Consider the following 14,934-nt stretch of genomic DNA (forward strand, 5'->3'; position numbering starts at 1 on the left):
TTTCTGTCTCGATTGACCCGGAAAAAGCATCCTCCTGCGTTGGATGCTCTCCTGGTATCAGGAGCTTGAAAATCTGGTAAGTTTGGCGAGTTTTCTGTCTCGATTGACCCGGAAAAAGCATCCTCCTGCGTTGGATGCTCTCCTGGTATCAGGAGCTTAAAAAGCTGGTAAATTTTGGCGAGTTTTCTGTCTCGCTTGACCCGGAAAAAGCATCCTCCTGCGTTGAATGCTTTCCTGGTATCAGGAGCTTGAAAAACTGGTAGTTTTTGGCGAGTTTTCTGTCTCGATTGACCCGGAAAAGGCATCCTCCTGCGTTGGATGCTCTCCTGGTATCAGGAGCTTGAAAAACTGGTAGTTTTTGGCGAGTTTTCTGCCTCGATTGACACGGAAAAAGCATCCTCCTGCGTTGGATGTTCTGCTGGTATCAGAGCTTGACAAATTGGTCATTTTTGGCAAGTTTGCTGCCTAGAAAAACACGGAAAAAGCATCCTCCTGCGTTGGATACTCTCCTGGTATCAGGAGCTTGAAAAACTGGTAAATTTTGGCGAGTTTTCTGTCTCGATTGACCCGGAAAAAGCATCCTCCTGCGTTGGATGCTCTCCTGGTATCAGGAGCTTGAAAAACTGGTAAATTTTGGCGAGTTTTCTGTTTCGATTGACCCGAAAAAAGCATCCTCCTGCGTTGGATGCTCTCCTGGTATCATGAGCTTGAAAAACTGGTAAACCTTGGCGAGTTTTCTGTCTCGATTGACCCGGAAAAAGCATCCTCTTGCGTTGGATGCTCTCCTGGTATCAGGAGCTTGAAAAACTGGTAATTTCACTCGAAAAACTGGTAATATCTGAATGTATTACAGAATAAGGACAATAGTTTTATTCACACTTTTCAACTGTACATTTATGGAGAAAATGTTACTTAACAATTCTTTTTATTTTTTCTCAAAACGAACTACGAAAGTTCTGATCTCCATAGGTTTCAGTTCAACGAGGAATTGATTATCGAAAACGTTCGGAGGGACGCTAACCTGTTGCTTTGGTCCTAGTCCGTAATCCATACGCTTTGAATCTTTCTTCCACTGGTTACCCGCCAGTGTAGTTTCCCGAACACTGACAACGTTTACGCGGGTGAACATATCCTGAAAATCTATCTGGACTGGCAGTGAGTACTGTGGATCTTCATCTTTAGCGAACAAATGTTCAAATCTTATCAAAACTGTGTCCTCTATCCACGGTTCCATTGTAAGAAGATGAATGTTTGGCGGCAAAGGTTTAGAAATGAACGAAAAATTAGTCACAAATTGGTTAATATACTGGTCGTAGCTAAATTCATTTGACGGGGCAACAAATACCCACGCCGGTAGATGGACTTTGTTCTGTAGGAATCGTTCCTTTGCGGATTGGGTTGGAGTAGTGTTGATTTGTGATGAAGAACCAAACATTAGCCAGTGCTTGCCTCGAGCAATTAGTCCCGTGTTAAATTGTGTTTCGTTCAGAGCTTCTCCTACTCCGAAACGATCATCTCGAAGCAGTCGGCGATGGACCATCAATTCCAGTTGACCGTCTACCAGACTAGATCCTCCCTGCGCGCGATCGTTCAACACAGCCAACCGAGATTGCTCATCTTCAATGACTATTTTGGTTGTCACTGGATAGTAGTTACCAGGAATTGGCTCTGCCAAATCTAGTTCCCATGTTTCACGGTAGTTTCGCACACGACGAAGCATTTCTCGCCCATTCGAATCCGTAAAGAACGCACCATTACTCTTAATGTCCGTTTCAAAGCGAGAGATTATTTCCTTGCCAATACCATCGTCGATCGGTATTGGCCCCACTAGCCATTCCAACTCCACATGCTCTTGGCCCGCATACACTCTGATCACCTGACTGATAAACTCGTTAAATACTTGATGTACTTCCTGCACAATGTCGCTCTTCACCACCTGCATCTCAACGACGTCGGTTACAGTCTTCTCAGTTCCGTTTGGACGGAAGATGTACGCTCCGGAAGATCGGTTGCGGAACTCCTCGTTGTTTCCCAAAGCTCCGTCGTAGTACAGGAAATGTTGCTTCAGAGCATGCGTTTCTCCATGGACCGTGATCGAGCTCAGGAATCCGTTCTCGTCGAAGCGTACCGTCAGATGTTCATTGCCGATGCTCACATTATCCTCTTGACGTATTTCTGCAGAGGACGACGATCCCCTAGAATCCCCTCTCGAGACGTAGTACGACTTGTAACCCATTGGAGCAACTTGTTCACCCTGGAACACCAGTTCGTGAGTGGCCACGCTTTCTCGGAACGGAAGATCTATCACTGAGCTTGGAATCGGGATCAGGGTAGATGGAACCGTCTGTCCTCGATCATTGTGAACCAGATAGCTACCTTCCTTCACCGGTAGGCGCACAAAGTCATTCGAACTGTGTCCTAGAGGATTGTACAACAACACCAAATTGTTATCCGAGTTCTCGGTCATTGCGCAAGCACTGATGTTCGCCTGTTTGCAGTATCCAAACTCGAAGTTGAAGTTGTCTCGTTCTCCAGCCAGTTGGTTCAGAACCGACCGAGTATTGACACTGCATGCCTCGAAGCCCTCGTACAGCATGCGTGCATAGTCGTCTGCTACATGTTGCTTCTCCGTACCGGTGATCGCGTCATGATGCTGCATCACTCCCATCACATCGCGCAAGGTAGTGAGGTGATCTTCGTAGAAGGTTTCCTTCCTTGGTGCAATGGCCGAAAGTTGTTTGCAAACCTGCAGGAAATGGTTTCCTTCTCGTTCGTAACGCTTCTGGGTAGGTCTGGATGTGAAGTATCCCGTCCAGAAGGCAGTAGGGTCGGAAGCGTAAGGGAAGAAATCATCCGACTTTGTTGGCCATTCAACATGTGCGTCATTAACTGCCTTCAAGTAACAGGAAGGTGTAGAATAAAATACATTCACGAGCGATCCTTCCGCTTGCCGCGCATTTGTGTACCTTTATAAAAAGAGGATCGATATTATTAATGCCATTTCAAATACCTACAAGAATTAGGATTTTTCTACCTGATAAGTTTGTCCAAATTTTTAAACCACATATTTGCATCCTGATAATGGAAATCTTCACCCATCGTAAGAATAATATTGTTCGTCAGGAACGTTTTGGACATGTTGTGGACGGTGTCCAAAAATAGATCCACCTGGTACAACAAATAAATTTTAATTCCATCATTAAAAGGCTCCTCTTCTTTGAACGCTCGCTTACTTTCTCTTTAACATTGTTATCTTTCGAGTAAGGCCCATCTATGATTGGATCGTCATTACACAACACGTCAAAACAAAAACCTGGCGGTGGCGCATATATGTAATACAGCCCGCTAGTAAACAATACACTGCTCTCCAGGCTGTCGCTCGTCTTCCACATCATCTCCATCGTTTGCTTAGCGATACGGTTGCTTTTGTCTTGGAAATCTAACCGGCCCTGGAACAATCCATCATAGCCCATCTGAACGAACAGCGATCCCTGTTCGCGCGAGTGCCCGAATGGATCAATCTGCCAGCCTGCCCTGGGTCGTCCGCACTCCCCAAAAGTGTCGTTCAAAAATCGTAACCCCCAGGTGAACTGATCGATAACGCTCTGATAGTGGACCGAGGCCTCATCGTTCATGCTCCAGGCACCGCCGATGAACTCCAGGCGCCCTTCATCTACAAGATGTTTTACGATATCGCGCATCTCCTCGTTCTGCTCCATGTACCATTTTTGCATGAATGCAGATTCTACAAATATAAACCTACGCGTCGAGTCCTTCAGTAGCTCTTGTATCACCGAATCGAGAATATACTGCACGCCCGCCTTCTGGATGCTACTTCGACCTAGTGCGTACATGTAATATAAGAAAAAGAAACACACAAACCTTACAAATGCTCTGCTTAGCCTTCCATCTATCGAGAAAACTCACTCCCATAGTAGTATTGATCGACGGTTTTAAGCCATCCTACATCATCGTGCGTATGAGCGACCAGGTGTACGTTCAGCATGTTTTCCTTCACGATCGGACAACCCTATCGCAAAATGTCAAGCAAATGGGAACCATCACTACATCGATCACACGATCGCACCCACTTTCGCATTTTTTTTTTATTCTCACCTCATAACCACACTGGGCCGCATGCTTCGACATGAAGGATTGCTTGGAACAGGTTGGATTTGCCCCAATGTCCAAGAGAAAACATTGCGGCACTAGCAGCAGCAGGAAAATATTATTCCTGTTTTTCATCGCGCAATGGTAATGTAAGCCGCACACGCTTGTTTTCAATATTGTACCTATGCGGTGGTTCACAGTTGACTGATAAATGGTTTGCGAGAATGATGATAGTTTGGTATTCAACGGCTCTCGACAAGGTGGCCAGGTTTATGAAGTGCTGTGGCTATACTGCTTATCATGCATCGGGAACGCGTAGAATAAACGATAGAAAGAATAATCGTCTGACAGCCGTCTATCAGAGGAAGACTGATAGATGCTCGTTTAGGTTCGCCTCAAAATAAAGGAAGCGCTAATATTATACGAATCATACACATGAAGAAGACATGCGTGTTCCTAATAAACAAAAGAAAAAGATAAGAGCGTTATGTTGCTAATTACAAACAATGCACAAACTCACTTCGTTTTAGCACCACAGATAAAGGATGATAATGGAACTTTAAAAATAACACTCATTTGATTAGATGTTTCCGTGGTGTAGTGGTTATCACATCCGCCTAACACGCGGAAGGCCCCCGGTTCGATCCCGGGCGGAAACAGAATTGTAGCCTCTTTTATCTTTCAAATCTCGTCTTTTGTGTCCATTCTACAGTTTTATGCCACTTTCTCGCACAAGTGCTAATGCTTTTACCTAAGGGCATCAATGGGTTTACATTATTTATAAGTCCGATTTTCTTCTGGAAGTCTTTATGATTTATTTAAAGTATCTATTTAATGTTCATCGGGCATTTCGTTTTACACCTTTGCCTCACATTCTCTCTTCCCAGCTGACACAGTTTACCTGTTCTGTTCAAACTTGACCGCACGGTTTGCTTACACAAATGCTGTCTCTCCCGCAAAAGGAACGCACGTAAAAAAGGGCTCCCATGAGGGGAAAGTAAACATAAAGCTGCACCGAGCACTCGCATTGCACACGGTGCGGCTGCTGCGAAAGACAGCATGGGCCGGCCAACGGTCGCATGGGCGAGAAGGAGCATAAAACGTGACGCAGACAATTATTGCCCCGAGTGCTGCGAGGAAATAATGCGGCGTCCGTTTACGCCGGACCCTGACATTCGATTGTCGGAACCGGCACAGGCGGATCTCGTCACGGCGGTGAAGGTAAAGGTGATGTCGGTACGCCGAGCTGAGTTTGATGAAAGTGAAAACTATGTCTACCTTTTTTTCGTTTCTCTTCTTTCGTTTCGATCTACTTACGAGGCGCTTGATCAGACAGTCGGTCGGTAGGTCGATTTCTTGATCCCTTCACCTTTAAATGGACACACAAGAAAACATCATTCGTTTATTGCAGTGGTGGTATGGTAGAGCGATCAGATTTCATTGGGAACTATACCGGAACTAACTTAAAACTTATTTTGATTTATATGTAAATTTGATGAATGATGTTCATCGTTTAATTTGTTTACAAGCGTCAATAGGTTTTCGTGTTTTCAGCCGAGGGGTAGTGATTATAAAACAGAAAGGTAATTTTAACTACTATTGACCCATTCACTCCAACCAAAATCATTTAAATACAAAAGCATAGAAATGCATGTGTGTCAGTAAGGTGACCAAACAGGTCACATGTTTTATAAAATGGTTTACTGAACCTAATTTTAGTATACATCTGGATAACCAACTTTTTAGATTACGCCTGAATCGTAAAACTAATGTTGGGTGAATCTGATTCAGATTCAGATTTATGAATCTAAATGAATCTGGGAACTCATTGAATGTTTAGGAATCTCTATCCCTCAAAGATTTATGAGACAAATAACTAAATTACCACCTAACACCCACTCTCCCACAACTCACCCAATCGATTGCCAAAACTGTGCCAAAACTGCCAATTCCCTCAACCATCAATGCCTCAAACGGGTTTGGTCTGCCTCTGTTCTGTGGATTCATAAATCTTGTAAGAGTCAAATTCTGAATACCTCCCCATTAATGTATCATATGGGTGACTCGTCTCAAAAGATACATTAGGCACAATACACGCAGAACGCTAAAGCGCAAGCAAGATCAGGAGATCGTCCTATAATATAATTAATAAATTAAACCCAATCAAGAAACAGCAGAATCGATTAGAGTTGTTAATTTTCCTACACGTGTTCCGGTTTCAATTTTAAACCCTTGCTTACAAGCGAATGTGAAAGATTTCTTGCATACAACGAAATTCAACGCAAGTTTAACGGAAATGAACAGAATTTCGAAAATGAAAATGCATCGCCAGATTATTTCAAACACAAATTGAGCATCCTGATTTTATTCCTTTTGTTTCTACAGAATCGATCTGTTTGTATCATAAATACACTTGTAATAATGTACAATATATTTTAAATCAGTGAGATATCATCAATGTTTTGTCTTGTTGTCTTATTGTAGAATACCAATATCTTCAATGCTCTTACAAAAATTATTTTATTTTGATTATAATACTTGCGAATAAATTATCCATTGACGACTTGTTTAATGCTCTTTTAATGCCTTGCCTTGTATTCTTGAGAAACTCATTTTTTAACAATCGAACCTAAACAAATGTTCGTCAGCTGACTAACTGATGCATCGTAAGTAACTTTCAATATAGATTCGTTAGCAGCCAAGCACGTTTGATAGCCATTTCGTAAATTCCACAACTTGGAAGCGAACTGTTCCACAATCGTAAATATTCCCGACATATAGTCGCTGGCAAATGCATCAATCTCAGCCGCCTTGTTTTGCAGTTTTGCCAGAATCGCATCAGGTCCGGCTATAATGTTCTCTCCTTTGAAAACATCCAAAAGACTCTGGTAGAAAATTTCGGACTCATCTACCTCCAGCAGTTTTTGGGCATTCTTGAGCTCCTTATCAATGCTCTGCTCCACGTCGTTAATGCAATTCGTGTATCCTACGCCCGCCACGTTCATGTTGTTTTCCACAATTGTTTTAAGAAATCGAAGACAACTACGATCTACCGTTTCCGACTGATGATCCAGTTGATAGAGTATTTCATCCTCTAGAGCTATCGACGTATCGAGGGAACCTTGCTTGGCATTGAAAACTTGCTTGTAAAAATCGTCCGATTTTTCCACCAGGTTATACTTTGCCGAGTACACGAAGTTGATGATACGATACTTAATTTCTGCATGCTTCGGTTCAATCTCCTTCAGGCGTTCGACTATTGCCATCGAAGCCAAGCGTCCTGCTTCGACTGTAAGCATCTGCAAGGGACAAACAGAGTTCGTTAATACTGCATCACACCGTACAATACCTTACATTTTTCGTACGTTATTGAAACAATAACACATCCCGAACAGTGCAACCAACGCTAAAGACTTCATTGCTATCGGCAATAATGTAAGGTAGAAATACACCTTGGTGAGGTGATAACAAGATTGTTCTACCGCTTCCAAACACGTATTGATTTTATACTTTGCCCAAGATCCGTATTGTAAATCTTATAGCAGCAATAAATCTTATCGATGAATCCAGCGACCATCAAAAGATGGTGATACAATTATGATACATGATAGTGGCATGATTGAAAAGTCGTTACATTTGAAACGAGTCTCTCACACAGTGATCCTAAATGGCCGATTTTGCGTCAATGCATTTTATTGGTGTGGCGGTACAGGAAGCGTTACCGGAACTTACCGTATTAAGCAAAAAAGGAGAAGAACTCATAAAGTAAATTACACCGTACACGGCGTGGCAAAGCAATCGCGCCTAGCCAATAACAATATACGATGTGAAAATTCATAGAATCTTTGTTCAATCATCCATTTCTAATCACTGTTTACTAAAAAAAATCAGACACATTTCCGGCACACCTAGTCATAGTTGTTATAGTATCACACACGTAGCGTACACGGATATCTCCTGTCTTCCTGTCTGTATCTTTATTCCCTTTTTATAGCGTCTTTTTGCCAATCCGTCGATTGATTTTATTTGCCATTATCCCACCTACAAAGAGAGATAATCTTATCGTTTAAAGCTTTCGTCTTAAGCTGATAGCGATAATAATGTTGCCATCGTGACAGCAGGTCTATTAATTACGGCCAAATGACAAACGACGTAAGAATTCATGATGGATTGACCAGTGCACAATTCGCATTTCGGATCAACTGTATTGGTCAATAAGGAATTTAATCTCTGACCACAAAAGCTCACTTTGTTAATGATAAGGAAAAGGAACTTGCCTAATTTATCAGCTGACGGTAATTGAGCAAAATGGAAGGCAAATTTCCTTCAAGAAAAGAATTGCCAATTGCTAATAATTTTAACTAATTCAAGTATTTACAGCAGAACTAGTCAATTTCAACAATAATGTGAGAAGTGAGTGAGAATAATAAATAATTAAGAATCATTTTGCTTTTCTTTAGATTACTCAGTAAATCATCAGCCGGCACTTTGTGCACTGAAAATAAAATCATTCTTCAGGATCATTTCCTCAAGAACCTTCAATTGCAGCAGCGATTTTGATCATTAGCGATCACTTATACATTCCATCTTTACGAAATCTAAGCAGCACAGGCAAAGCGCTTGCTGAAGAAGGACGTTAGCTGTCATGAGGAGTCCGGATTATTTGCTACATATTATTAATACCAGATGGCTAGGATTCCAGATAGTTAGGACGAGAAAAAGAAATAACAAAACATTTGCTTTGTACCCCAACGGTAGATCAATGATACCAACGGGAAAAGAGTCAAGATCGGTTTGAAGAAATGCAATGAGATCGGTGCCCTAAATTCAACACGTTGTGCAATTTTTGTCTGGTAGCCTCGATTGGAATGTATTTGTCAGCAAACCACACTTCGGTTCATCAACAACATCAATAACCGTTGTCGAATCCTTTGTTAGCCACAATACAAAGACAGCGCTAGACAACAAGAATCAGTTGCAGTGTCTGTTTCAAAGATTACTTCGGAGACTGTCGGGTGTATCATGCAATAATACGTTCTTGAATCCTTTCAAGAGAGCCTAAGCGCTAGATCATTAATTCTGAATTTTAGTTGACCTTAGTGCTTGGTTGGAACTAGCAGATCTTGATACATACCGAGCATGTTGATTATGAAGTGTTTCCATATGTCAAGTGTGTTCCAATCGTGGGAACGAATTATAAAATCAGATTCGTCCTTTACAGCGCAGTTACCATTCTAGAAGCCCAATGAGTTCTTTCCCAGATTTCTCGTTTAGCTCTTGATTTTATTACTTTCATAAAAAAACACCAGGCCTGCTTGCTTCATCAAAAGCAGACTATTGCAATGTTCATATGAATGTTCACGTTGGCGCGATCTTGTTATTCGAGGGTATTCGTTTCTCTTCTCTATTTCAATCATGCCCTATTTCTTATTTAAACATCTCTTCCATGTCTACTTTAAAGAGTCAGTTGATTTCCTAACCAGATTTGGGATTTAGTTACGTATTTTCACAAAAAAAAACATGGCGAGTTTATCGCCGAAATGTTTCAGTAACACATTTAAAACACCGATCCATAAGGCATAGTAAGATTCGAAAAATAATTAAAATAATAATAAAAAATTGGTTATAACATTAATTGCCGATACCCAATACATAAGCTTTTCAATCATTCATACACTAAAAAACAATTTTGTTGAATAAAAAATACTACTGTAAAACAATATTATTTAGACGAAAATGCTTTTATTGTCAAATATCCGATACTCGTAACAGCTCTAGTTTAATTGATGCAAATAGAATCGACCTGGGAAGAAGCATCCCGCAACGATTGCAGCATTAGAGTTCGTGCGTTCGTCAGGCACTCCTGGAATGCTGACTTCAAAGCCACCGATAGCTCACTAGTAGTGCCTTCTACGGCGATTGGATTGTTAAGCTTCTCCTGGATTCTTGACTGAATCGTGAGTGGATCGACGAAGATGTTCACATCCCGGAAGCTGCTCAGCAAGCTGGCCTTGGCGTACTGCTGGCGCGAGGAAGTGTCCTGCTCCGGATACAACCGCGCAAACATTTCATCGTCTATTTTCGCCACACAGTTCCTGTACGACAAGCCCGCCAGCTTCATCAAGAGGTCCGTCCCGCCAACTACCAGTTGCGCACATTTGGTATCGGCGATCGGAGTCAACCTGGCCTGAATGTTGACTTCTTCATCGATCGTTTGCTGCACGTACGGTTCCTGAGCAAGGATAAGCTCCGACTGGAGTGAAACGAACAGCTCCGAACCTCCGGCAATTAGTTTCCGTTGCTGCTTTCCATTGGCTGACGTCTTCAGCAACTGGAACGCCTTCAAGGCATCTTGGCGAGTGCCTTCAATGGTGTCCAGTGTGACAATTGCACACACCAGTAACACCGCCGACGCGTACGAAAGTGAAACCATTATAGAGCGAAGGATAAGCGATGGGTTTGTCACTGCACCAAGCAACACTACTGTTCTTGGTAGATCGTTGATGTTACCTTCTTATAGGAGCTGGTGCCTTATCGGTGTATTGAGCATGATTAGCTTGATAACAGATAAATCGACTAATACAGGAAACTGTCATCGTTCCACAAAGTGTAATCTCAGGAGACTGGACGACGTAAGAGGATGGAATTACTTTGCTCTGGTTCTCTCCCGGATGCAACGTGATAAGAAATTCCGGAGATATCAGGTCCGGATGAATCCAGGATGTTAGTTATGTGTTGTAGTACAAGACTCTTTCTACTAACGCTGATATGTATTAAGCATGTTTGATAAAAGCGTGATAAATTTATTTATAGCTTAAGTAAGAAATGAAGTAAAATTTATTTTAAGCTCTTTGATTGCCTCAATGCTTGCGTTGTGTCAAGTAACAGGTACCGTTACATCGAGCTCTCTAATTGGTGTTCGTTATTTTCCTTACCGGATACGGATTGCTGAATTCGAGCCATATATTTTACGACTTTCGATGATAACGGATTATCATTCTCAGTAGTGTTCCTCGATTGGCACGGTATAAAACACTGTTCAATGGAAGCTATGGTACCAGAACGCGTCCTACAGCGACCAGAAGGGCTTCGAAAGTTTTTTGGAAAATCATCTAGCTTGAAATCGTGACCGAGTGTCGTAAAGTTCCTGGAAACAATGAAGCATTTCATCGCGGTGGCTCTTTTGTGTCTCGGAGTGGCCAAGGTACGTTTGACATTTTCGCTTTGGATGGCATGGATGGGTGGATGGAAACTCAAATTTCTTGAACTTCGTTGCAGCTCTCCGAGGCCGGTCGTCCCGTTTCAACGGAAGTCGTTCAAAAGCTGAAGGACATCGAGCCAGTGTACAAACAGCTGCAGGATACAGTGATCAACGAGGTTGCTGGAGCTAAATTAGCTACCGCTACTAGGACCGATGCGTTCTACAAAGCGGTCATTGCCGATAAGGAGATATCTCTGGCCACATCGGTGCAGCTTGAGGATGATTTGGTCTACCAGCTGAATGGACAAGGACCTTCGGCCGACACGAGCTGTCTGCAATTTATCCGTACTCTCGTAGACAGTAACATGAACGTTGCTGGTGTTGGCTACTCGAACTGCGTCAATGCGGTGGAAGCGGGAGTGAACGAGGAGCTGGACAAGGTCTATAAGCTGCTGCAGGTTGATGAATCGGAGCTGTTCGATATCAGCCTGCTGGATGTGTTCCAGGGCGAGAACATCATCATGGATCCATCGAAGATCATCAAAAAATTGGACGACAAGAGATCCGAGATTGACGGAATTTCGCTGAACTTTGTCTCCACTATCAACGCAGCCGTCAATGCGTATGCTTCCCGTCTGGGCGATCTGCAAAATTCGTATAAAACCTGTCTGCTCAACAATGAATCCCTTCTGAAGCTTACTTTCGAGAGCAGCAAGAACCAACTTGTTCAAATTTGTTTGGGAACGATTATCCAATGAGCAGAAATTCTTGCAACACTTTGTCGATAAAATCAATTATAAATGCAAAGTAAACCAACAAACACTAGATGCAATAAAACAAATGCAATACAAAAATATCATGATAAAAACCCTATTTTTTCCTGGAGATACAAGATTTGCATACCTCCTCCAAGTTTACATCACCACGTCGCTTAAACCAAGTGTTGAAATTTTGATTGTTTGAGTGTTGATGGTAAATTTAAATAACGATAATGTATATTTTGGTGGCAGACAAAGTTTCTAAAAAGAGTGTAATGTTGGATATAATAGGGCTCATAGTCTCAATTTTTAAGGCTAGAAATCTGTGCTGTATAAGAATCTGTGCAACAACTTTCGGGTCACAACTATGTACAGATTTTTATTTACTTCAACCAATATGACGGTTTTTGAATGAAATAAATAAATATCTGGGCATAGTTGTGAACCGAAAGTCATTGACCAATTTGATATTCAGAAGACTACTATAACGAATACTAGCTTTAATGGATCACTATGTGACTATTTGAAATATGACTGGCATTAGCAGGAAGATAATCAATCTTCGTTATTACTTGCCTTGATCTAGGCTTACTAAGCTCGCTAGTTCGTAATTCATTCTCTTTCTCCTCATACTCTGATCACAAATTCCGCCAAAGGTAGTTCGTAGTCCCCGCAGATCCAAAATGACTAGAGCGTTTGTTACCATCGCCCATATCGCCCAAAACTCATTGCCAGAAATGATGATATATGCTGCATGTCGTATCTTTTAAATCGTAAGAATTTTGTGGAGCCCATAGTTCCTCATAGCAATGCGCCGTGGTAGCTGAATTTTTCTACTGTCTCAAGATCGTCATCGTTAAATGATGCTCTGCTCCTTAGGCTGGCCTTATCATGGTCAGAGCAAGCAAGCATTCTGTCTTCGTCGGATTTATCTACACAATCGCGCACAATACACAGTCGCGCAGAATCACGGATAAGTCCGTAATTGAAACTAAAATAAACATCGTAGGTTTACAAAACAAACATTATGGAAAGCAGAATACTGAGGAACAATAGATTGGATTATGAAGAGTGAATGAAGTATATTTACACCAAGCTATTTTACAATTTATAAAGAAACCCCCAATAAATTCTTAACGTTTTAGAAGGGTCAATATTTTATTAATTTAAGCGAATACTTAAATACAACAAAACTTTGATTTACCAGAATGTTATTTCCTCTGAGATAAGAAGAACACAGATCTCGTGATCTTGATTTACAATTGTATTTACTTTAGTTCATGTCCTATGGTCTTCCTGGCAGCGATTTGTTTAAATTTCTGCTCATTGGATAATCGTTCCCAAACAAATTTGAACAAGTTGGTTCTTGCTGCTCTCGAAAGTAAGCTTCAGAAGGGATTCATTGTTGAGCAGACAGGTTTTGTACGAATTTTGCAGATCGCCCAGACGGGAAGCATACGCATTGACGGCTGCGTTGATAGTGGAGACAAAGTTCAGCGAAATTCCGTCAATCTCGGATCTCTTGTCGTCCAATTTTTTGATGATCTTCGATGGATCCATGATGATGTTCTCGCCCTGGAACACATCCAGCAGGCTGATATCGAACAGCTCCGATTCATCAACCTGCAGCAGCTTATAGACCTTGTCCAGCTCCTCGTTCACTCCCGCTTCCACCGCATTGACGCAGTTCGAGTAGCCAACACCAGCAACGTTCATGTTACTGTCTACGAGAGTACGGATAAATTGCAGACAGCTCGTGTCGGCCGAAGGTCCTTGTCCATTCAGCTGGTAGACCAAATCATCCTCAAGCTGCACCGATGTGGCCAGAGATATCTCCTTATCGGCAATGACCGCTTTGTAGAACGCATCGGTCCTAGTAGCGGTAGCTAATTTAGCTCCAGCAACCTCGTTGATCACTGTATCCTGCAGCTGTTTGTACACTGGCTCGATGTCCTTCAGCTTTTGAACGACTTCCGTTGAAACGGGACGACCGGCCTCGGAGAGCTGCAACGAAGTTCAAGAAATTTGAGTTTCCATCCACCCATCCATGCCATCCAAAGCGAAAATGTCAAACGTACCTTGGCCACTCCGAGACACAAAAGAGCCACCGCGATGAAATGCTTCATTGTTTCCAGGAACTTTACGACACTCGGTCACGATTTCAAGCTAGATGATTTTCCAAAAAACTTTCGAAGCCCTTCTGGTCGCTGTAGGACGCGTTCTGGTACCATAGCTTCCATTGAACAGTGTTTTATACCGTGCCAATCGAGGAACACTACTGAGAATGATAATCCGTTATCATCGAAAGTCGTAAAATATATGGCTCGAATTCAGCAATCCGTATCCGGTAAGGAAAATAACGAACACCAATTAGAGAGCTCGATGTAACGGTACCTGTTACTTGACACAACGCAAGCATTGAGGCAATCAAAGAGCTTAAAATAAATTTTACTTCATTTCTTACTTAAGCTATAAATAAATTTATCACGCTTTTATCAAACATGCTTAATACATATCAGCGTTAGTAGAAAGAGTCTTGTACTACAACACATAACTAACATCCTGGATTCATCCGGACCTGATATCTCCGGAATTTCTTATCACGTTGCATCCGGGAGAGAACCAGAGCAAAGTAATTCCATCCTCACACCTCGTCCAGTCTACTGAGCTCACAATTTGTGGAACGATGACAGTTTCCTGTATTAGCCGATTTATCTGTTATCAAGCTAATCATGCTCAATACACCGATAAGGCACCAGCTCCTATAAGAAGGTAACATCAACGATCTACCAAGAACAGTAGTGTTGTTTGGTGCAGTGACAAACCCATCGTTTATCCTTCGCTCTATAATGGTTTCACTTTCGT

The 14,934-nt window shown here is 42.0% G+C and overlaps 4 protein-coding genes and 1 non-coding gene across 5 annotated transcripts; 2 read left to right on the forward strand and 3 right to left on the reverse strand.

The window, feature by feature from the left end:
• Positions 1–925: 925 nt before the first annotated feature.
• LOC128304216 (lysosomal alpha-mannosidase-like) lies at positions 926–4,245 on the reverse strand. The gene is made up of 5 exons (XM_053041378.1): positions 4,117–4,245; positions 3,928–4,030; positions 3,234–3,841; positions 3,035–3,168; positions 926–2,966 (listed from the first exon to the last, which is right to left on the reverse strand). The coding sequence occupies exons 1-5, from the start codon at positions 4,243–4,245 to the stop codon at positions 926–928; spliced, it is 3,015 nt and encodes a 1,004-aa protein (XP_052897338.1).
• A 451-nt stretch (positions 4,246–4,696) lies between these two features.
• On the forward strand, positions 4,697–4,769 carry Trnav-aac (transfer RNA valine (anticodon AAC)). The gene has a single exon. It is a non-coding gene; the product is annotated as a tRNA-Val (tRNA).
• A 1,950-nt stretch (positions 4,770–6,719) lies between these two features.
• LOC128305090 (uncharacterized) lies at positions 6,720–7,529 on the reverse strand. The gene is made up of 2 exons (XM_053042382.1): positions 7,476–7,529; positions 6,720–7,409 (listed from the first exon to the last, which is right to left on the reverse strand). Exons 1-2 carry the CDS (start codon positions 7,527–7,529, stop codon positions 6,720–6,722), a joined length of 744 nt encoding a protein of 247 aa, XP_052898342.1.
• Positions 7,530–11,266: 3,737 nt separating this feature from the next.
• Positions 11,267–12,069, forward strand: LOC128304834 (uncharacterized). The gene is made up of 2 exons (XM_053042073.1): positions 11,267–11,314; positions 11,389–12,069. The coding sequence occupies exons 1-2, from the start codon at positions 11,267–11,269 to the stop codon at positions 12,067–12,069; spliced, it is 729 nt and encodes a 242-aa protein (XP_052898033.1).
• Positions 12,070–13,392: 1,323 nt separating this feature from the next.
• On the reverse strand, positions 13,393–14,195 carry LOC128304945 (uncharacterized). Its single transcript, XM_053042196.1, has 2 exons — positions 14,148–14,195; positions 13,393–14,073 (listed from the first exon to the last, which is right to left on the reverse strand). Exons 1-2 carry the CDS (start codon positions 14,193–14,195, stop codon positions 13,393–13,395), a joined length of 729 nt encoding a protein of 242 aa, XP_052898156.1.
• Between the last annotated feature and the right edge of the window lie 739 nt (positions 14,196–14,934).

The sequence above is a fragment of the Anopheles moucheti genome, chromosome 3 (genome assembly GCF_943734755.1).
Source record: "Anopheles moucheti chromosome 3, idAnoMoucSN_F20_07, whole genome shotgun sequence".
NCBI lineage: Eukaryota > Metazoa > Arthropoda > Insecta > Diptera > Culicidae > Anopheles > Anopheles moucheti.